This window comes from Cynocephalus volans, chromosome 1 (genome assembly GCF_027409185.1).
Source record: "Cynocephalus volans isolate mCynVol1 chromosome 1, mCynVol1.pri, whole genome shotgun sequence".
NCBI lineage: Eukaryota > Metazoa > Chordata > Mammalia > Dermoptera > Cynocephalidae > Cynocephalus > Cynocephalus volans.
Window position 1 is genome coordinate 39,025,505 of NC_084460.1, and position 23,881 is coordinate 39,049,385.

At 48.6% G+C, this 23,881-nt stretch overlaps 1 protein-coding gene across 2 annotated transcripts in view; it reads left to right on the forward strand.

Moving 5' to 3' along the window:
* The first annotated feature begins 3,166 nt into the window (after positions 1-3,166).
* The window catches only part of TOX2 (TOX high mobility group box family member 2), a 146,966-nt gene continuing 126,251 nt past the window's right edge, over positions 3,167-23,881 (forward strand). Inside the window, exon 1 of one of the 2 annotated variants that reach the window (XM_063108865.1) lies at positions 3,167-3,275. In XM_063108865.1, coding sequence (XP_062964935.1) covers positions 3,167-3,275 — 109 coding nt within the window. The remainder of the gene's footprint in view (positions 3,276-23,881) is intronic. The other variant, XM_063108864.1, reaches the window with a different exon arrangement.

Below are 23,881 nucleotides of genomic sequence, written 5' to 3' on the forward strand. Positions count from 1 at the left end.
AAACTCTGGGGGATATTGTTCTTCATCCCTGGCCAGAGTCAGTGAGACCAAGGCTGTGGAAATACAGGCAGTGGGAAATATTCTAAGTGGGATTTCCAGGCTTAGGTATAGTCCTGGCTCTGCTATTAGCTCTGTGATGTTGAGCATTTCTCTTTTGGCCTTACTGTTCTCATCTGTAAAATGGCCACAGACTCAAAGAAATGCTATGATGATTGGTCTCCCCAACCTGCAACAGAGGTATCTACAAAAACAAAACAAAACAAAACAAAACAAAATGAAGCAAACAAAAACAGAACTTATCAAGCATTATAATTAATGTTGAAATATTTCCTTCTGAGATCAGGAATGAGACAAGGATGCCTAGTATTATTGCCTCTTTCCAACATTATATTGCTGATACCAGCCAGTGCAACAAGGCAAGAAAAAAATAAAATGTGTAAGAATTGAAAAGAAAAAACTAAAACTCTCTTTTTTACAGATGAGACAGAAAATTATACATATTTTTAAAAGCCAAAGAACCTACAGATAAATGGTTAGAATTAATAAGTGAGTTTGGAATTAATAAGTGAGTTGCTGGATAAAAGGCATTATATACAAATTTATTTTCTATTGTGTTTCAGATCTGTGCTGCTAAGTAACAAATCACCCCAAAACTTTGTGGCTTAAAATAACAAGAATCATTTATTATTTCTGTTGGTTTCTGTGCATTTTGGATTCAGGAAGCCCTCAGATGAATGTTTCTGGGTTTTTCATGTGGTTGCAGTCAGACATCAGGTAGAACTGGAACAGCAGGCACTGGCCCAGCTGGGAAGTGGTAAGGTATCTTCCTCTCTTCGCTTAATCTCAGGCTGTCTGAATATGGTTTCTCTGTGTGTGTTAGTTTGGGCTTCTTCAACTCATGGAAGCCCAAAACTTCTTATATGATGGCTTAGGGCTCCAAAGACAAAGGTCCCAAGACAGGGAGTCAGGCTGAAGCTGTATTAACTTTTATGACCTAGCTTAGCCTCAAAAGTCATGCAGCATCACTTCTGCCACATTCTATTAATAAAAAACCATTCCGTAAGAGCAACCCTTTTCAAGGGGAAGGTTATTAGATCCACCTCTTGGAAGGAGTGTCAAAGAATTTGCGGACTTGTTATAAAACCACAACACTGTACTGGCAACAAACGAAATAAAATCAAGAAAACATTTACAGTAGCATCAAAAACATAAAACATCCAGGACTAATCTAAAAAAAGATGTGCAAGATCTCTACATAGAAAATTACAAAACATTGCTGGAGAACATTTTTAAAAACCCTAAATAAATGGAAGGACATACCATGTTCATGAACAGGAACACAATATTGAACATGTCACTTTATCCAAATTTATCTAAAGATTAAATGTGATACCAATCAAAATCTTAGCAAGATTGTATGTGTGGAAACAGACAAGCTGATTTAAACATTTCTATGGAAGTGCAAAGGTCAAAAATTGCCAAAGCAGTCTTCAAGAATAAAGCAGGTAGATTTATTCTATAGGACATTAAGAGTTATAAAGCTATAATAATCCAAACAGTGTATTGAGGGCACAAGGACAGAAAAATAGGCTGGTAGAACAGAGTAGAGAATTCAGAAACAATCCCATGCACATATGGGACTACTTGATTTACTACAAAGTTAGTACTATGGAGAAGGGAGGAGGTGTTCTTTTCAATAAGTAGTTCTGGGTCAATTAGGCATCCAGATGGTTTTTAAAAAAGGAGAGGGCACAGTGGAAAATTCCTTCTGATGAGGCGTGGCACTGTATTTCTAGAAACAATGAATGCTGAAATTTATTTGGAAGATCTTTCCTTTCTGAGTCGTAATTTCCCTCTGTTGTTTCCCAACCTTCAGTGAAAGCCTGTTTCCCACACCTATCTTGTGTTAGTGCATCTTTTTGGTCACAAACAGTGGTCCCAGCTTAAGGCCAGGACCAGCAAAGCCCAAGCAGCAATTGGGAGCTAAGTACCAAGCTGGCTCCTGAGTGGACAAGAGGCTCTTTTCTCCAAATAGCAATCCATGTCCTGCAGCCACCCAAGAATACTATTTTGGTAGACTTCTTCCTCCTGGCCCCTCCCCAGCAGGCATCTCAGGTGCCAGAGCCAGGAACCAGAGGGCAATGGGTGGAGCAGTGAGTGGGTGGTGAGGGAGTAGAGATTGCTAGTGTAGACAATTCTTGCATGAAAAGGGGAGGAGCAACATTGTAGCAGCCAGCAAGCGATGTGAGGAATCAGGGGGCCTTTTTGTGTGTGGGGGAGGGAGGCCATTTCATAGTCATCTTTGCGATCCACCATCGGAGCCATCCCATCTCTTTTCTTTTATCCCTCCAGGAGATTCTAGACCCCTCTTCAGAGCTTGGGGCTCTAGACCATTCCTATGGCTCTTCCCCTCCCTGTCATTAAAGGGGGCGAGGTCCTTCTGCCTTCTCCAAGGGGTTTCAGTTCTGGATCCTTTGGGGGCAGTGGAGTCCACCACCCTGGAGCTCTATTACTGATACCGCAAGTCCTTGCCTCAGTTTCCCCATATGAAAGAGTTTAAGCGCAGCGATCCCCCCCCGGGGTGGGGGGCCTTTCACGGTGATTCAAATCAGCGGGACAAGGAGGAAGGGCATCTTGAGATCAGTTTGGAGAGCTGGGCCGCGTCCCCCGGTAAGGCAGCACCCATCTCTGAAAGTCTTCCGGTCACCACCTTGCTCCCTCCTCCCCACACTCCCACCATGCCGCTTGTGGGCTCAGCACCTCCCGAATATCTAGGGCAGGGAGTGTCCCACTTCTGGGGAGGGGTGTCGTACAGCTTTCTCCCACCCTCTCCGTTGGTGGCGAAAGGCGGGGACTGGAAAGGGCCGTCTGGACAAGCGCGCAAGCCCCGCGGTCCCTCACGGGCAGAGGGCCGGGCGGGGGACCCGGAGGTGGCCCAGCCGAGAGAAGAGACCTCCCCGCCCGGCCCCGGCCCCTGGCCCTCGGCGCCGCCGGAGGCCGGAACAATAGCGTGCGCGGGCGGGGCGGGGGCGGGGGCGGGGCGCTCCGCCGGGCGCCGCCCCCGGCCCGCCCCCCGCGCTCTCACACCCGCTCGCACACTGGCTCCCACCCGCCGCCCGCCCAGGCACTGCCCGCGGGAGCCGCCGCCGCCGCCGCCGCGCCCGCCATGGACGTCCGCCTGTACCCCTCGGCGCCCGCCGTGGGTGCGCGGCCCGGGGCCGAGCCGGCCGGCCTGGCCCACCTGGATTATTACCACTGCGGCAAGGTAGGCGGGAGCGGGCGGGGGCGCCAGACGGGCGGGGCCTGCCCGCGCCTTCGGACCCCGGGCCGGGGCCTGAGCGTCCCGGATGTGAGCGCGGGACAGGAGTCGCCTGGCAGTTCCGGACGCGGGCACTGTCGGGGGCACACGGGGGGACACGCACACATCTGCCCTGCCGACGGGCACATGCCACTCGGGCCGCTACCCTCGCGGTTACACTCACACCCTGAGTTGTTGAGATCACAGGCAGAAGTCACCCCGACAGCCACCCACACGACGACACAGTGACACAATCACCCACGCCCCCCTTGACAGCCTCACATTCATTCACAAGCTGAGACACAGTGACCCACTGTGACACACACAGACAGCCATGCACTACTCACACTGACCTACCGTCCACGCAAGTCACCCTTACAGTCACTTGTGCACGGCACGCAGTCACTCGTGCAGGTATACTGTCGCACTGCCACATACAAGTCACCCATCACACACACTACGATGCACACACCGTTACGTGCCCCCATCCGCTGTCACACCCAGTCACAACTGGAAACAGCCACACAAAGACGTCGCTCGACAGTCACGCTCACACTCACAATGACTCATACAGGCACACACAGCCACCCCCTGGACGATGAACCTAAGACACAAATCGCCCTGACGGCCACACAGTCATACGCAGTCACACCCAGGGAAAACCACAGTGTCCGCACCGACCCCCGCCTCGGTCATCTACACTCGCGCGTCGGGGTTTTAACTTCTCGGTGCCGCCGCACACTAATTGGGTCGTTTACTAATTGGCCGTCACTGCCCGGCGGGGCCTCGGATTCTGAGTTGACAGCAGCCAATCGAGGCCTGTCTCCTCCGAGGAACGGTGAGCGGGCGTCCCTCCAGCCAGGGGCTGCAGTGAGGGAAACAAACCCTCTTCCATTTTTGCAGGATCGCCGCCCCCACCCGAGCCGCGTCCCCCCGCGAAGGAGGCTCGCGCGCCTCGAACTCCGGACCGGCGCGGCTTGGGCCCAGCCGGGATGCTTAGGTGTAGCTGCGCTGTCCGCGTCCTCTTTTCTCGCCAGGGAGGCAACTTTCAAACTTAGTTAGGAAGCCAGGCCGTCCGTGCGTCCGCCGGTCGGTGCGTCGGTCCGAGCCCGACTGGAGCCGAGCGCGGCTTTTCGTCACTCTGAGCCCGGATTGAACAGCGCGCGTGGGTTTCCCCGCGGCCCGGGCGCAGACGCGCGGGCTCAGCGGCGCTGCTTGGTGAGTGCGCGTCCGGTGGCTGGATCGGCGGCCCCCCAGGGTCTCTCCCTCACCCCACAGGCTTTTAGCCCAGCCCCTTGCTGTGGGGAGGCTGCGGGAGGGGGGCGTCCCTGCGCCGATCGCGGGGCCTCCCGGGCTGGGCCTCGCCGAGGGCGTCCTCGGGCCCAATGCAGTTTGCCCGGGACGGGGGTCGGGGAGGGTCTGGGGCTACCAGGGCCTGGGACGATGTGGGGTGGGGTGGGCGACAGGTGAGGTCTCGCGGAGGGTGGAATGATTATCTTTTGTCCAGTGACCAGCAAAGTTAGAAGCCGAAGAGGGGGATGGTAACCTGGAGAGAAGGCAAGTTCTCAAGCAGTGCGATGGAGGGAAAATAGATTAGAAAGTAGCGACTGGAGTTTTCAGGGAAAAGAAGGTTGGGTGTGGGGCCGCTGGTCTGTCTTCTGCCCTTCGCTTTGTTAGTTTTTAAAATATGAGGTTGGCAAGGTAGGTGACAGATTCTGGTTTAAGGGTGTGGGTGGGAGTGGGGATTTGTGCCTCAACGTTTGGGTGGTTGGGTGGCTGGGACCTTGGCCGAGAGTGCTCCTTTTGGGGATGGTGTTTCCGTAAACCTCGCCAGTTTAGGGCCGTCCCACATCGGGCCTTTGAGAGGCAGCACTCAGCCCAGGCCCCTGCTTTATTCTGATGCTCTCCAAACCTCTGACTCAGCACCAGAAACTGTGTGAAACCGGCAGGAGGGCCCAGGCGGAGAGAGAATGAGAAGATGGTGACTCTGGCTTCTGTTCTGTGATCTAGGACCCTTGGCCCATATCTAGGGAGGTGGGGGAGGGGGGTGTCCAGCTGGGCCACCCGGATAGGTGAAAGGAAGTTCTAACCTTACGCTTGGATGTGAGACTTGCTACTCAGTCCTTCAGGCTAGGGCAGGATGAAGCAGGGGAGGTCACTTGGCTCAGCTAGGAGCCAGAGGTCTGTTGGTAGCAGATCCCAAGTGGTGTTCTTCAGTGGTAGTGGTTATGGAGTGGGGCCCTGCCATGACCAGGAACTCCCTTTTTCTGTCCCTGGCAGCTGATGGTGAAGAGTTGGGGAGGGAAATGCCTGGGCTTCATCTTTACAGCTGGTCACTATCAGAGCTGGAGAGGAAACTGAGGCTCAAGGTACAGCAGTAATCACATTTGGGGCCTGTAGACTGGGCTGCAGAACCAGGACACAGGCTATACATTGAGGGTTCTGTCTCTGGAGCCCAGAGAAGAGGCTTGTCCCTAAGGGATCCAGACTTTAGAAACACAAGGGTAAGCATTTGCCCAAGTGATGCCGGACAACCATGAGGCAGTTGACCTGGAAGGGCCCTTGGTGACTGTCCCCTTGGTGACCGTCCCCTTGGTGACTGTCCTCTTAGTGATCCTCTATACAGAGATTCCCAGCCTCTTTAAACCAAAGTCATGAGCAGTGGTTGTTCTTTTGGTATCTTTTGTTTGAGAAAATACATGATGACAGAAAGCTGCTATGGTTTCATTTTTGCTTTGAAATAGATGTGCATTTTATTAACCACATAATATTAGCTTGCATTAGAAAAATAGCTTACCAGATATGAGGCAGGCACATTATTTAATGTAATAACGGTGCTTGGTGAGCATAGGGGCTTGTGGCCCTCAGCATCTGTGGCCCCCTGCTGGGAACCATTGATCCCCTCCTTCTTCTTTGCTTCACAGAAGGGGAAACTGAGTCACAGGGTAGCGTACTCACAAATTACATAGCGAGTAAAGAGCAAAGCTGAGGACTGAACCCAAGTTTCTTGACTCCCAGCTGGACACTCATCTGACCTCCCCACAAGTCTTTGCTGTGGTTAGGGGTTGGGGGCCTGGGACATCCTTCCTAGGGTAACTGTGAATTCCGTTTATTCAGATTTTGACAAGGCACTTTACCAGGCTAGGAGACTGCTGGCGGCTCCTCACTTATCTGTGGCCCTCCAGTGTAAATTGGCCCCTAGAAGTGGGCAAACCTGGTTCAGATCTCCATTTGTGGCTTTGTGACCAAGGGAAAATGACTTTTGGCTCATTTTTTACTGAAATATAATTTATATATAATAAAATGCAGATTCCATGAGTTTTGATAAATGTAAACACCTATGTAACCACCATCCCAATCCAGATATAGAACATTTCTATCACTGGAGCCTCTTTCCAGGCAATACCCCCATCCCCACCCCCAGATGCAACTACTTATCTGATTTCTATTACCAATGCTTTATGTAGTTCAGTTTAGGTATATTAACTATATTTAAGTTCTAGAACTCCATATGCAGCATAAATATTTTTGAGTCTGGCTTATTACTCAAGGTTTTTCTGTGTTGTTGCATGTATCTATAGTTTTTCCATTTTATTCCTGCAAAATATTACATTATATGGATATAGCGCAATTGGTTTATCCATTTACCTGCTAATGGACATTTGGGTTTGTTTCTAGGTTGGGGCTACTATAAATAAAGCTTCCATGAACATTCTTATACAAGCCTTTTTGTGGGTCGGCAATTTATTTAATATCTCTGAGCTCTGGTATCCTCTTGAGGACATTGCCTGCCTCTGAGGTTCAGGAAGGTTAAGTGAGGTGATGTAGGTTAGAACAGTTCTTGGCACATAGCAGCTACTAATTAGATAATGATGGTATCAACCATCTGGGACCTATTCCAGTAAGAGGCTTAGCCTCTCTGTTCCAAGCATCCTTCATCCCTGGTCTAAACATCCTTCAAGGCCAACACGAGTACCACCTTCCCTATACAGTGCTTCGTGGCAAGCAAAATTCTCTCTTCCTCCAGGCTCCCCCAGGAACTGGTACCCTGTGGAATGTGGCATGTTCTGCCATCCATCATTCAGTCGACAAATATTTATTGATCATTTCTTTTGTGCTAGGCTCTATGCTAGGTAACCAATTCTACAGCAGTGAACAAGAGTGACTCAAATTGCTGCCCTCCGGAGTTTATATATCAGTGCGGGAAATCATAAATATGTGGATGAAATATATGGTATTATGATTGATGGCAATATAACTATGGACAAAAACGAAGCAGAGAAGAGGGTTAGAGTGGTGCCAAGGCCTGGGGCTGGTTTGCAGTTTTAAATATTTGGGGAAGGTTGGGGAAGGCCTTGTGGTCTAGACCAAATGTTTCTCAAGTTTAAGTACACATCTTTATTAAGAATCATCTGGCAAGATTTTAAAAACAGATTCCTGGGCTTCACTCCCAGAGATTCTGATTCAGCTGGTCTGGAGGGGGCCCCTGAGAATTTGCATGTCTAATGAGCCCCCAGGTGATGCTACTGCTGGTCCAGGAACCACACTTCGGGTAACAGTGGTTTGGTTGTTTGTGTACAGATTTTTGTGGGCTCCTGACAGGCAGGAACAATATCCAGCACTTGGCACAGTTCCTGGCCCATAATTGCTCAGTGGATATGTGCTGGTAAGGGAATGATTCAACTCTCCACCCACACAGCTCTGGGCGCAGCATCATGTAAGGATGGGGATCTAGACTAGCTTGCTTAATGAGTGATTGGAGCCTTTTTTTGAGAAAAATCCATGAAGTGGAGGTTGCTGTTACTGCTTCATCTGGACTTGAAATCTGTGAAGCCTGCTCAGCATCCCTGGTGGGTGAGATCTCCACAGCTTCTTTCTACAGGGGCGCAGGTGGCTGTGGTGGGTCCTGTGGAGGCCTGGGCCAGGTGGGCTGTGAGCTGAGATGGCTGGTCCCAGGGAGCTCTAGAAGGGAGCCTTCATCTCTGTTGGGAAGCTCTTCTTTACTTTCCATTTAAACATGTTCCCTACAGCTCCTTACCCCACCTGTCCTGGAGGCTCCTCCTGGACCACACTTTGTATGTCAGGAGCAGCAGCCCAGGCCTGCTGGGTGATCTTGAGCACATCAGTGCCCTTCTCTGGGCCTCTGTTCCCCACTGTTCAAAGGGAAAGTGAATCAGTGACCATCAGCCTAGTGGGATGGTATGGTGTGGAAATATTATGAAGTAAGGGCTGGGAATGTCCTTTATAACTGTGGAAAGAGTAGTGCACTGGGAGGGATGAGGGAGGTGCTTTTGGAGAAAATGGGCCCCATATGCTTCAGAGTGTCTGCTTTCACTTTTGTATTTGCAGAGCTGGCCTGGCACATAGGTGCTCAACAAATATTTGCTAAATGAATGAATGAATGAGTTGGGGCTGGCCAGTTGTCCTCTGTGACTTGAGGAATTTAGCATCTGTTCGGCTGTTATAATCTGAAGATATTGTGATGAACTTACTGAGTCCAGGGTAGGACAGGGTTCTCTTGGCTGACCTACCATTCCTGGAGGAGCTTCCCTGAGCAGGCTCAGGAGACAGTGCCTGGCTATAGATAGAGTAGGGAAGAGCAGCTGAGTCTGTGCACACAGGCCAAGGTCCCACGCCTCACCCTCATCCCATGAGTCCCTCTGCTGTATGGCTACTTGCCCCATTGATTCTATAGGGCAGTCTGTTTTGCTTCTCTGATTTCCTAGAGCTGGTCTCAGAATATGAAGGCAGCATGGATTCTGGAACCAGCCAGATCTGGGTTTGAACGCTGCCTTCATCATCATCAGCGCAGGCAAATTATTTAACCTCCCTGTGCTTCAGTGTCCTTTTCTACAAAATGGGCCTGATGCCTCCCCCACAGGGGAGCAGTGAGGGCTGGAGATCATGCACATATAGCACTGGGCCCTAGCAGAAAGTGCTTTCATTTCCATTGACAAAGAGCCACGCAACTGAAAGTTAAGCAGGAGGGGAACCTACCTCTCAGCGCTAGCTGTGGGAGGACTGACCACACCCCCAGCTGCCTTCCTGAGTCTTTGTGCTGGGCGGGGCCTGGCTTTCCCAACGTGGGGTGCTTCTCTGGATCCGACTTTGCAGGGCCTCTGGTTTGAAGAAGTCTCTTGTTGGACTGTTCAGGATAATAAATTGCGGGGGGCGGGGGAGCTGCTCATTTCCTCCACGTCCTTCTGTTACCTTCTTGAATCTGTGTAGGAAAGTGGGTTTTGGAGGCACAGAAAGTTGTTCAGATTGTGTGACATTCAGATTAAAGTAACAGATATGGAAGTTCTCTCTAGTCTAGAACACTGTTTCCCAACCGCGGCACTATGGACATTCTGGACCTGATAATTCTGTGTTGTGGGGGCTGTCCTATGCGTTGTAGGATGGTTAGCGGCATCCCTGGCCTCTACCCACTCGATGCCAGTAGCACCTGCTCCCAGTTGTGACAACCAAGAATGTCTCCAGACTTTGCCTCTGGTTGAGACCCACTGGTCTGGAAAGTGTCGTGCAGGTAAACTAGAAGAGGATGGTGCAGAGAGTGGCAGAGCTGTACGGCTTGTGCTTTCTGTCCAGTATTTCAGTCAGTAAACCCCATATCCGCAGGGTTGACAGTCATTTTATTTACATGGACCCAAACCTACATGGCGATTTTTTCAGTGTGGTTTGGGAGCAGCAGGACAAACATATGGTAAGTAACTATTAATGAATCATGGTTAATTGTAATTTTACATCTTAGTGAAAAGATGTTCTATAACACAGGCTAATACATTTTGATCAATTACCCTGATGCTTAGCACTTGCTACTATACAATTGTGATTTCTGGGGCCAACCCCGTGGCGCACTCGGGAGAGTGCTGCGCTGGGAGCGCAGCAGTGCTCCCGCCGCGGGTTCGGATCCTATATAAGGATGGCCGGTGTGCTCACTGGCTGAGCGCGGTATGGCCGGTCACAAAAAGACAAAAAAATAAAATTAAATAAATAAAAAAACCACAATTGTGATTTTTGGTGCCTGCTAGAATGAACAAGAAGATTGTGATTTTTCAACATTTACAACCTGTTTACCGCTGGGTTTTTGGGTGTTCAACAGGTTTTTATTGAATGCCTACTATGTACTGAGATGCTGGGGATTCAGCTGTATCCTGAAAGCTCGGTGACTAAACAGGAAAGTTTTATTTACTGAATGAAAGGCTGTGTGGAGCTGTGATCTACTGGCTCAAAATGCAGAATAATCATTAAATATAAAATTACCTGGGGCAGTGACAGTTCCAGGGGTGTGGGAAAGGAAACTCCAGGTGGGCTGGGGTGGGGGGTGGGGGCGGTGTAGAGGGAGAAGCCAGTGCAAAGATGGTCTGGGGCACCCTCAGCCTAATGAGTGGACACCAGCGGAGACTGTCATAAAGAATGTTGCATTCAGCCTGTAGGGTTTTAAGTAGAGAAGTGCCTGGAAGCCAGAGGTGGGGGGCAGAAGTATGGAATGTTTCATGTTGCTGGATTCAGACCATTCTCAACGACTGTCTCATGGTCTTCTGCTGATGGGAAAGCTTAATGACTTGTGTTTGATTTTCCCCAGTGGCCAGGGATATTCCACTTCTCAGGGATACTTTGGCCCAACAGAATCACCTGGAGGGCAATTAAAACAGATTGCTGGGCTCCACTCCCAGAAGTTCTGATTCAGTAGCTGTGGGGAGGGGCTGAACATTTTTGCTGCTAACAAGGTGATGGTAGGGAACCACTCGTCTAGACTAGAACAGGGGAGGATTTTCCTGCCTTGGTCTAGGACAGCAGAGATGTATTGCTGGCCCAGGGCATGTAGCTCTGGCTCAGACACAGGTGTCCTTCTTCAGCCCCCTGATAGGTCATGGGGAGAGTCTTATGTTAGGTTCCCTAAAAGCAGACACTGGGATAGAGAGTTGCCCATGGAAGGTTTATTTGGGGGTAAGTTCTCTGTGAGGGGCTGCACTATAAGGGAGTGAGGGAAGCAAGCTTAGCAGAGAGAGAAGCTGACCCATCATGTGGTTACCGATGAAAGCCATACCACAGGGAGCTCTGGAGCTGGGGAGGCTCTTCAGAGTTGTCCCAGACTGAGGCAAGGGACTGCCCAAGCATTTGATTCCTGCATCACCCAGACATTGGCTGCAGGCAGTTCCCTTGGGTGAGGTAGGTCCCTGCAGCGGAGAGCAGTTCCTGGGGCAAGGGGGTCGGGGGGACAGAGCTGTGAGCCCAACACCTGATATTCCTGCAGTTGGGGGATGTGGATGTGTGCATAGATGGGGGGGCACCACAGTGTTCCTTTTAGGGAGATGCATCTTGGGGTGAAAACTCACCTTTCTTGCTGAAGATTTCTTCTCTGTGCCATCTGCCCTATGTGGGAGATGCAGGATAGTTGCTTCTTAGGTCCAAGGGAAGAAAAATTACAATTAATGAAGTTTTCAGGGGCCCAAAGAGATGCTCTTTCACATTCCAGGGTAGGATTCCAGAGCTCTTGTGCTGAGATGTTGCACATTTTTCTGTGTATGGGGAGGACTCCAGATGGATTTCTGAGGAGCTTCTGGGCCATGCCTACGCAAGTCACCCCTGGGCAGGCAACCATGGCTTTCTTTTTGGACTGGAGTCCTGTCAAGTTCTTCAACAAGAGGCTATTGGCCCTGCCCCCACCTTAATGTAGGTCAGTGTCCCTGGCTTTGCCCATCACCTTCTCTGAGTTCCCAGGAACCTGAGAGGCCAATGAATGAGTCACTTGTAGCCTTAACAGAGTATCACAGCATGAGTTTTGTTCATTAATTCTCTCCCGACTTTATTTCACTTTCCTATTGTTTTCCCCCTTTATCTTGAGTTATTTTTTTAAAAAACTGCTTTTGTTCTTTGTAAAACACAGAGAAGTATTCTAGAATATAAAGACATGAGTAAAGTCCCTCTCACCTCCCCTTCCCTGCTCAGCCCTACTCCCCAGGGGACCTGCAAGGAGGGCTTGCTAGGTGCTCTTCCACTCGAACCCACTCTTCAGTTCAGCACTGCTAATGCATTTATTGCTTTTAATTCTGTCATCGTTTTTTCCAGAATTCTGCTGTGTCATAGTAGCCTGTTTATTTTTTTATGGATATGTGAATATCTTGAGTCTTTTTGAAGAGGATAATTCGATTTTTTAAAGTTATCTTTTGTTTCCTGCATTAACTCTTTTCTTGGTGGTTAGTTCTTCTGTTCACTTTTAGGCCTCTCTTTTACGCTGATATTTACTAAAATGTCTGGTGATTCTTGGTTGACATTTAAGTTTGTACATGGGATCTAGATTGATCTGTTCTAGAGTTGTGACTTTCCTCAGCACCAGTGAAAGCCACGACTGTGTGGGTCACGGTGTGGATGTCACGTGCAAGTTGAGAGGTGTGTGGGTGGAGACTCTTCGCCCAGAGCATCTACGAGAGTGTGGGATGTGCCCACTTCATTAGGGACCTCTCTTCCTCTCCTGGTGGCCAGCAGCCACCGTGGGCACTGGTGCACCACTTTTCTCCTGCCTCAGGCCTGCCTGCCACAGGGGATCTCTGAGGCGGATTTCTCACTTCAGTTAGAGTCTTCCCCCTGGCTTTAGCGTGGGGGAAAACCCCACAATAAGCTTCTCCAAGGGCTTTGGACTGACACAAGGGGTTCTGTCACTTTTCCTTCCCGGGGCTCCCCACCCCAGCTGCCTCTCTCTTGGGATTTTCTGGGGTTGTTAGGAAAATAGCTTTTATTTTTGGTGGCTGGCTGGGAATCCAAACTCTAGACCTTGGTATTACAAGGCTTCGCTCTAGCCAACTGAACCAACCAGCCAGTCCCCAGGAAATTCGCTTTTTTAGAAGTTTTGTATGGGGGTGCTGGTCCCTTAATGCTCATAGGCTTCCTTGTCAGTCTGTCTCTTTGACCTCTTAATTTCCAGCACCCTACCTATGTATCGCCAGCCTTTTCTTGTTTTCTTATGGGCTCTTAGGGAGTGATTCTATTTTCATACACGTGTGTGTACGTATGTATGAATTCTGAATGGTGTATGTACGAGGGCACTTCAGAAAGTTTGTGGAAAAATTGAATTAACTTTTTGAAGACCCCTTGTATGTTTATATATGTTATATATATTTATTTATATATATCTATAGATATAGATACAGGCTTTTTTTTTTTTTTTTTAATGGTCATTCCGGTGGGGGTTAGAAAAAAGGGGAGATAAAAGTGTGTGCTCTATCAACATCTTGGACAAAAAGTCCTCTCACATTGATTTTCATTTTAAATTTTGTGGTGTTTTATGGAGAGAAATAGGGTAGAATTAAGCACAGATTACTCACTGAGCATTTACTGCATCTCAGGCTCATTCACTCATATGATCTCCTCGTATCATAAGAACTATGAGAGGCACCAGTGTCTCCATTTTGTAGGTGAGAAAACTGAGATTCAAACAGATCAAGTAAATAAGGGCAGCAGAGGAGCTGGCTGGGGGAGCTGGGATTTGGCCTGTGCTCTCTCTGCAGTCCCCACCATCCTGGGCAGAGCTCCCTCCAGCTGCTGGGGATGCAAGAATGGGCAGCTTGCCTCTTGTTTCTATGGGGGGGGACGGTTCCCAGCTGGGCTTCCTGCCTTCATTTTCAACTTCAGACATCATTTGCCAGTAGAATGCCTTCGCATTACAGCTAATTAAAACGTGCTTACCTCAAAGTTGTGCCTAATTTGCAGGAATGATTCAGAAACTTCTTGGAAATGAATCCAACTCAGTAGTATAACCCAGGGTCAATCTCATGCATAAATTTTATTGTTCCATGGTGCTGTGTTTTGACTTGAACTGAACTTTATAATGTGGAAAGTGGACCTTGGGCCTTTCGTTGCTCATTTAATCTGCAAATATTTACTGAGTGCCTATTGTTTGCTACTTACATTATTTAAGGAGGTCCTTTCACCCCACCTACCCTCCAAGCTTTCTCTGTTCTCTATATCCACCTTAGATGTGAGTTAATTTTTATGTAAAACCAGATGGTGGATTCAAATTTGACTTTGAGTTCGATGGAAGTGCCTGGGTTCATATCCTGGCATGTACAAGCTGTGTGACTTTTGACCTGTCACTTACCCTCTCTGAGCCCCAGTTTCCTTACATAACCACAATTGCAACTCAGGCTTGTGGTGAGGCCTCTGGGAGATCAAGTGAGCCATCCCCTCCCTCATTCCTGCTGCCACTGTGAGAATAGGCTCTATCCCAGGATTTTAAGTTCTAGAGTCTAAGGAGATTTCAGTTCAGTATAGGGGCAGTGCTTGTTCCAGTGGAGATGTTCTCTTTTCTGTATTGTTTCCCTTCTTTCTCATTGCAGCTCCCACAGGGAGTCTTTAAGGATTGATCAAACATTCAGATGCACAAGACTAACACAGATGACAACGGGTACCAGTCTCCTGGAAGGATTTGGGACAGAAACCACAGCCTGCCAGCAAGGCACAGGAACTGTCCCTCTTCTGCAGGATGAGTTCTTGTAGAAGTCTCTGCAGTTGTTCACCGAGGTGGCCAGGAGGTGTTTTCTTTGCCGCCCGCTCTGTCCCAGGTTGTAGTTCAAGTGCAAAGGAATGAGACCCACAATGTGTGGATCTGGAAGCCACCCTGGCTTGGAATCCTTGTTCTCTATAGCAGCTGGATCTCTTTTAACAGTTCCATAGGCTTAGCTTCAAGGACCTCACAAGGGACATGCCTGTTACAAATGTCACTGCACTCAGAAAAGCCTAAAGTATGGCTTCTTTATCAGATATTTATAATTTATATGTAGTCCTCCCAGTGTGGATGTAACTAACCAGCCAGGGGTCATTATTACCATGAACAGAGTTGCCTAGTAACATAGTTAACATCCTACCTTCATCAAGTTTCCAGGGGAGTTATGCTAGATTGTTAGCAAAGGTGAAATTCTCTTGCAGCAAGGAAAAGGGTTTGGTTAACCCTTTACCCACATTCATCATCCTATTTTCCCCTGAGTGTGGTGCTTTTCAGCATCAATTTGAACAGATAAATTAATTACTCAGCATGTTTTATAATATATTCCACACCGTGTACATTTTCTAATTATCTGCCTAAGACACACACACACTCACACACACTCTGGCCAAGAGATATGCTTTGATGTCTTACTGGCCTGGGATCAAATCCTGGCCTTGCCACTTATTAAGAGTTAATTCACTTATTCACTCCTTCCTCATTCATTCATTTAGCCATCAGAAGAACATTCACTGCCTGCTGTGTGCAAGGCTTTGTGGTAGGTGCCGGGCATTAACAGGTGATTTAGACATGATCTTTGCCCTTGAGGAGCCACAGTCTTATTAGAGGGACAGACAGAAATAAACAATTTCAAATGTATGTGGTAAGCATTAGGTAGAAGTAGCTCAGGAGACTGTGGAACCACCAGGCCAGGCATGATAGTCAGGGAAGGCTTCTCAGAGGAGGGGACACCTGCCTGTGCTTGAAGGTAAGTAAGACTTGACCAAATGAAGAAAGTAGGGGAAAGCATTCTAGGTAGAAGGAACAGCATATGCAAAGGCGTAGAAGAGGATGAGAGTGTCAAGAGATGAGGCTGGAGAGGGAGCCATGGCCATTTGGAAAGCTATTTGTTATCTCTGGGCCTCAGTTTCCTCATCTGCAAAATGGGATTAAGCATACTACTTGTTTATGGAATTAAATGAGGTAGTAATATATGTTTAAGCACCTGGAATAGTTAGCTTTAATTCCCTTTCCAAGTTTATCTCAGATGCCTAAGAGCCAGGATGTGATTTTGATTGAGGCAAGGATTAAAAAATACCGAAGGGCCTGGCCACCTGTTTGCACAGAGCATGCACTTCCTCCAGCTGCTGTACTGTCTGTTGCTTTACGGCTCTTTGGGATGGAGCACTAAATGTTCTCACGTTGTCCTGGATTTTGTCTTACAGTATCAACAAAGCATGTAATTGTGTTTTCTTAATGGCTTGACATTAACAGTAAGCAACGACCCTGTTGAGGTGTTCTCTGGGACAGTTTTCCGTCTGCCGAGAGCCATGCTTCTGTCTGATGCTCTGTCACCACGTCCTGTCATTTGCAGCTTCATCTTGCTTTCTGGAGGGTGGCTGCCTCCCGTATACCAGCTGGAGAAGTTTAGATTTCAATGGAGTTTGGAGATATTTACTCTCTGGTGACCAAAAGTCACATCAGGTTGAGCCGAGGAGCCATTGTGCCCACGGTAGAGATCTTTCTGACACATAAATTGGATCCTATCTCTTTTCAGTGTGAAACTGCTCAATGGTTCTCCACTGTGGCTTGATGAATTCTTACAAACCCCAATCATGTGTTCTCAGGTCTCTACTTAAAACCTTCCAGTGCCTTCTCCTGGAGTGCAGATAACATTAAACTCCTCTTTTGGCCCATAGGTCCTCATGTGATCTCGCCCCTGCCTGCTTTTCCAGCCTCACTCCTAGCCACTCTGTACCAAGCACCAGGCTTCGTGCTGGGGACATGGTGGTAAGCACAGCCAGCATCCCCTCATTGACTTCATTCTAGCCACCCCAGCCTTCGTGCCATTTCCCAGACTCACCCTGCTTTTTCTTGCCTGAGGGGCTTTGCACATGCCGTTCCCTTTGTCTGGAATGTTCTTGCCTTCATTCTTCATGTGCCGGCTCTGGATCATCCCTCAGGTCAGGCTTCATCCTCATCTTCTCAGACTCTGACCCACTAATCTCTGCAGTTAGTCCTGTTCTCTATCACAGTCTCTATTTTTCTTTTCATGGCATGATATATCTGTGAGATTACTTGATCATTCCCCCTTCAGAACAGTAAACTTTAAAACTCACTGGGATCGTGTTTGTTTTATTCACAACTGAGTCCCCAGCACCTTGCACGGTGTCTGCTATATAGTAGGTGCTTAATTAAAAGTTGTTGAAAGAATGAATAAGTGAATGTGGTGGGTTGTATTTTCTAGAAATGGCCATTGTAAGATGTCCCAGGCCGTGTTTCTAAGAATAGTCCACCTTCCCTCTCCGGGCCTCACTTATCTTGTTTGCACATAGTCATCAGGTGGATTAAACACATAAATGTGAGGGACAGTGTCTGGGGCCTGCAAGTGTTAATAAATGGGAATTCTCGAATTCTTGTTTTAGCAACCTGCTAGGCTCTTCTCCAGCTGAGCTTAGGGAGAAGGCTGAAGTGTGAGTCAAGAGGGCTGATGTTCATAATCCTCCTCCTTGTGGTTTTTAATCAATGCTCGACTCTCTGGGGCGAGGGCTGGCAGATCCAGCCCTGTTTTGACCCCTTTCCATCTCCTTTCGGGCGGTGACCTTGCTTTTGTCAGCAGGGAGGCATCACTCCCAGTTGCTTGGGCTGGGGTATCTGGGGCACAGTAAGCCCGGCCTTCGGAGATAATGAAATCTCTCTCCAGCCCGTGGGAATGTTTCTGTTGAGGAAGGAGGACTTTCTGGTGGCTTCTCTCCTGAAGCTCTTACCCCTGTCTTTTCATTAAATTTTAAATTATGAACACAATGTTACCTGCCCAAAAGTTTAGGAAATGGTGGGACATCACTTGCTACTATCCCACTATACAGATTCAAGAAAAGTGTTTCTTTTGGCACTTTTCCTTACTTAATGATATTCAATGCTGAAAACTGCTCTACCTCACCCCTGGTCCACCAGAAATCCCTTACCTATCTTTGTCTTTTTCTTGTAACAATGGTAATTTACCTGTTCATCATGTTGATTGTTTATATCCCTCCTTCCTTTCTTCTCCTCTCCCCAGAATATCAGCTTCACGAGGGTGGAACTCTCTGCTCTTTGCTTATGAATGCAGCTATCAGAGCATGTCTGACTGGGTTTCTGGTTTTGGTATTCCTCACCCACCTGGCAGACTCCTACATACATGTCTTTTAAGTTTCTGCTCGAGTGCCACCTCCTCTGGGAGGCCTTTGCTGCTGTCCTCCCTGTGCCACTGTCCTCCCTCCATCCAGCACCTGTGATACTGTGGGCCCCCTGAGAGCTGAGCTGCTCAATGTCCTCAGGAGACAGGGGCCTCAGAGGCCGTGTTTGGGAGCTTCCACCTTGATTCGAGGGCAGAGGGAGTTGTGAAGGTGTGTTGCATTTGAGAAGAATCTTTGCGGCTCTTTGAGGTGGGGGGACAGTAGATGGGCCTGGAGTGGATGCAGGAGAACAATCGGGAGGGGATTCCTATGGTTTGGCGGGGGGACATTGATGATGGCCTGCGGCTGTGCTATCCAGTATGGAAGCCACTAGTTCCACTTAAAATAAAGTAAAATAAAATAAAATTGAGTTCTTCCCTCACACTGGCCACATTTCAAGTGCTCTATAGCCACATATCTGTAACCCCTATTGGGTAGTGCAGATATAGAACATTTTCATCATTGCAGAAAGTTCTATTGGTCCACTCTGGCATGGACTGTGGTGGGGGGGCAGGAATGGAGACAAATGGAAGGGCACGGGGGATATTGGGTGGTAGGATGTATGAGATTTGGGGATGGGTTGGATGTGGGGTGTGGCAGAGGGGGTGTCAAGGATAAGACCCAGGTTGTTGGCTATGGCCAAAGTAGAATTCCCGGGCCCAAAGGAGTGAGCATTTTTATGGTCATGATTCATGTCACCATGTCCTTTTCCAACAGGTCATCCACATTCATCAGCAGCATGAGTTGGTGCCCATTTTATCACACACCCCCAGCACGGCTTGTTATCTTTCGAAAAACCTTCCATCGTGCTCATACCTCCACTGTCACTTAGGTCTAACATGTAGACCATGAGGTCTTTGTGATTGGGGAATTATATGTGTATTAATACAGATTTCAATAAAAAGAGTTATGTTTGCCATTGTGGTACGGTCTGATGCTGTTTAAATGCCTTTGGTAATATCTTCAATCAGATGGCAAATAGAAAACAGGAAAGTTAGTAATAAAAAATGAATTAGTACGATTAGCAAAAGGTGAACTTCTTCCTTCCTCAGGCGACAGGCAGAGTTGACTGAGCTTTGCAGGGTGCCTCCTGTCCAAACACACGTCTGGATTATTGCAGCCTCCAGGACTGGCCCTGGGGTCTGCTCAGCACATAGGACTTGGTTATTGCATTTAGTTTAGCAAAGGTCATGGACATCCCCTCGGAGGGATTTTGAAGGGCTCACCCCAGTATGGGGAGCTCACACCCTGGGGTGGGGCCTCTGAAGAGGGGTTCCTGCCCTCCCTATGACCTTTGGCTCAGGGCAGGCCAGGGGCTTCTTCTTCTGAAGCAGAGACTATGGGCCTAGCTCCCCAACCCACATCCTCTAGGGCCCTGGAGAATCTCATTCATCCTACTTTCTGGCACCTTCCTCAGGGTTGCTTTTGGGGAATCTTTTCTAGCTTTCTAGAGGTGGGGGTGAGGTCCCTTCAAGAGGGAAGTAGAGGCAAAGGCTTTAATTGGCAAATGCAAATGCTGGGACCAGTCCCTGTGGCATCAAAGAAAAACAGAATTCTAGTGACCGAGTGGCTATGTGGGATTAGAGCTCAAACCAGAAGGACAAGAAGCTTCCACCTGGGTAATGTTGAGATTTGCACTCACACAGAGCAAAGGAGACCATGTAGATCCCACAGCTGGAGTCAGGTGGTTAATGTCCATATCAGCTGGCTCATTTGCACAGTTGATGGTCAAGGTTGGAATTATCCAACCTTGATCATCTTAGTCCATTCAGGCTAATAGAACAAAGTACCAGAAACTGGATGGCTTATAAACAACAGAAATTTATTTCTCACAGTTCTGGAGCCTGAGAAGTCCAAGATCAAGGCACTGGCTGATTCGGTGTCCAGTGAGGGCCTGCTTCCTCATAGACCACCATCTTTACAATGTGTCCTCACATGGTGAAAGGGCTTGCTAGCTCTCTGGGGTCTCTTTTATAAGGGCACTAATCACAATCATGAGGGCTCTGCCCCCATGACCTAATTACCTCCCAAAGGCCCCACCTCCTAATACCATCAGGATTTTAACATATGAATTTGGGGGAGACACAAACATTCACAGCATAGCAGATAACATCTACATTAGCTATATGATTGCCACGACAAATGGTAGGTTTGGTTAATACCCGTGTTAGTTGGCTGATCCCTACAGTGGGCTGGTAACTACCTACCTTAAGCCAGCACTTCTCAAACTTTAAGGTACATGTGAATTGCACGGAGGTCATGTTAAAATGCAGATTCTGATTCAGTAGGTTTGGAATGGGGCCAGAGATTTTGTAATTCTTACAAGGTCTAGATGATGCTGTTAGTGGACCACATTTTGAGAGTCAAGGTGTTTGTGTTAGGCTGAGCTATAGAAGCAGAGGATTCTTGTGGGGGAGATTCAGTGGGGTACACTCTCAGGAGAAGGGGAGTGGGAGGCAGGACAGGGCAGGGAAGGCGTGGAGTGAGGATGTGGCCTGATCCCAGGGGAGCATGGGTGACACTAAGAGCGGGTCCCATCTCGAGGTGGGGGGTGGGGGGTGGGGCCTTCTGCACCCTGCATGTCAGTCAGTCATTGGCCATGGGCTGCTGGGAGTGATGGGGAGGGTGCCAAGCCTCCTGTGCCTTCTCCCACCAGCCAGGCACACTTCCCCAGAGGAGGGGCAGCTGTGGGCAGCAGCGCTCACAGCCACTGTGGGACGGGTGCACAGCCTGAAAGTGGGTCTGGGTGGGGCCCGTCATCATCCACACACAGCATCTTTGCCTGAGAATGGCCTTAGGGGATGTGGTCTGGGAGGCAGGACTGTTGGGCCCTTGTGTGGACTCAGCTGTGTCACCTTGGGTAAGTCACTTCTCTCTGGGAGCTGCTTGTGCTGCAGCCTCACAAGGTGTTGGTTCTTGTTGGTTCTTGGTCCTTGTCCTCAGGATGTGATGGAGCCTGAGGATAGGGATGGGTGGGGGTCTGTGCAGGAGGAGGCAGCTTTTATTTTACTCCCAAGGTAGGAGTGAGGGAGAGTGAGAGAGAGAGAGAATGAGAATTCTTGTGGTGTTCAGGGAGGACTTCCTGGCAGAGGGAGCCATTTGGTCAGGACCTCCAAGAAGGGTAGGATGGGTATATATATGCCAGCTATTTAGCATCTATCACAGGATGGGTATTTCTTTCTTGTCATTTATTTAATTTCACAACAATCCCCAAAATAGAAAGCCATCCACACTGTGCAGATAAGGAGCTGAGGCTCCAAGGGTGAGGTGACAACAGTCATATTGAGTTGTGGTCACAATGGGATTGGACCAAGCCTGTTTGCCAGGAACACCCATTCTCTTCCTACAGGACCACACTATGTAGGGAGGGGGCGGGGGAGAGGGGGTGGGGATGTAGTGGCTTAGGGAACTCCTGCAGACCTGTCTAGATGGCTACAGGCTCATGTCAGGCTCCGGAGTTTGGATCCTGTACTGGGGAGCCACAGAGGACTTTGGGGCAGGCATGGTGTGTGCAGGGAATGATCCAGATTCGTGCTTCTCTGCTCTGGGGGTCCCCTTCCCACCCCCATTCTGAGCCATCTTCTCCACATTGTCTGTCCTCCCTGGATTCACACTTCTTCGTGTGTGTGTGTGTGTGTGTGTGTGTGTGTGTGTGTGTGTGTGTGTGTGTGTGTGTGTGTGTGTGTGTTGGGTGGAGTCCATCCAGGGCCTTTCCTGTAGACCACTTTCTGGACATTTGGGTTACTTGGGGCAAAGGGGCATCTGCTTTTGCTGTAGGTGCCTTGTGCAGTGGAGACCAGGCCATGATTCTGACAGTGGCCCTGGAACCAAACTGCTCTCCAGGGGTCTTGGTCACAGCCAGTGCCTTGCCTGTCTCCCTCCTTTTTGCGAGGCCGCCTCAGGCTGTGCACTGGTGCACTGGAGGTGAATGGAGAAAGGACCACAGGTAATGGTCCCAGATGAAGAAAGATGTTTCAGACATTGGGGATGAGGATTCAGTTCTGAAATGTCTTCAGTCTTCTTCACTCTGTCCCCACCTCTATGACCTGAGTGTTCTCTCCCAGTCAAAGCCAACAACATCAAGCTCCTCCTTACTTATCTTGTGTATAAACTTTTGCTCACAGGATGTTATGTAAGCTGCAGTCTCAACTTGGCACCTGGCACAAGATACTGGTATCAAACATGGAAACCGTTACCACCAAGTAGAGTGGAGGGGGAGGGTAAAAGCAGTGTGAAAGGTACTAGTGTAGTGGGGGTGGGAACAGAGGAGGAACTACTATTTATTAAATACCTACTGTGTGCCAAGCACTGTACTAAGTGTCTTTTGTATACTATCTTATTTAACCCCCATAACAGCCCTGTAAGTTGTTTTATTATTACCATCATGTTACAGATGTGATACCGAAGTTCAGAAAGGTTGAGAAACTTGCCCAAGGTCACACAGCCTGTAAGGAGCAGAATTGATCATGAACCTGAATCAGTCTAACTCTGAAGTCATGATCTTTATTCTGCCCCATATGTCCCCACATGTTCCGGGATCTTTAGCTTCATTTTGGAGACACTTTCACATAGGTTCCTGTTGAAATGCAGACTGTCCCACCTGAAGAGGCTTGGCATGGGATGTGTTATTCCCACTGCAGAGACAGGCAGACCAAGGTATAGAAGCCAAAGTCACAGGCCAGCAGGGCTCAAACCAGGGGCTTGACCTTCCCTGCCACCTGCACTCTCCAGCTCACAAAGAGGCTTTTGTTGTTTTCAGCTTGATGCTGTATAGACCAGACACATGTTCTCTGGCTGTGAAGCTATCAGGCCAAATGCTCTTCTATTATCTCCTGTATTAGTTGTGTATTGTTTCATAACAAGACACCTCAAATTAGTGGCTTAAAACAACCACCACTTTATTTAGCTCACAGTTCTGTGGGTTGGTGGGAAGGCTTTCTGGCTGGGTGGTTGGTCTCTGCAGGCTCTCATGTCTGTGGCCAACTGGCTGGGGCTGGCTGGTTGTTAGCTCAGCTCTCCCCTAGCCTCTCATCCTCCAGCAGGCTAGCTTGGGCTTGGCTGCCCTGCTGCTCCCAGGCTTCCCGGCGCAGCAAGAGGGAGCAAGCCCCAGTGCCCCAGCGCTCTTCAAGCCTCTGCTTGTATCATATTTGCTTCCTTCCGTTGGTCAGATAAATGGCCAATCCTAGCTTCAAGGCATGAAGTAGACCCTCTCTTGATGAGAAAAGAAGCAACATGATAGTGCAGAGGGTGTGTGTGTAGGAATGGGAGGATTCATGGTCATCTCTGTAATCTACCTGCTGTAAATTGGATGCCCCCCAACCTCACTGAGGCTTAATCTCCACTGTTAACTACTGAGGGTGGGAAGTCTTATTACAGTAATTGAAAGGTGGGAACTTGAAGAGGTGATTAGATTGTAGGACCATGCCGTAGTGAATGGATTAAAAATGGTGGGCAGGGGCCTGGTTCTGAGGGCTTTAAAAGGAGAGCACATGAACGTTTCTTTCCCTCTGCTCTGCCTTTTACTGCCATGTGAGACCCTTGGGTCACTGTTGCCACTACCAACCAAGACCCTCACCAGATGTGTTCCATGCACTTTGGACTTCCAGCCTCCAAAACTGTAATCAATAAATTTCATTTTCTTTATAAATCACCCCATTCCAGGTATTT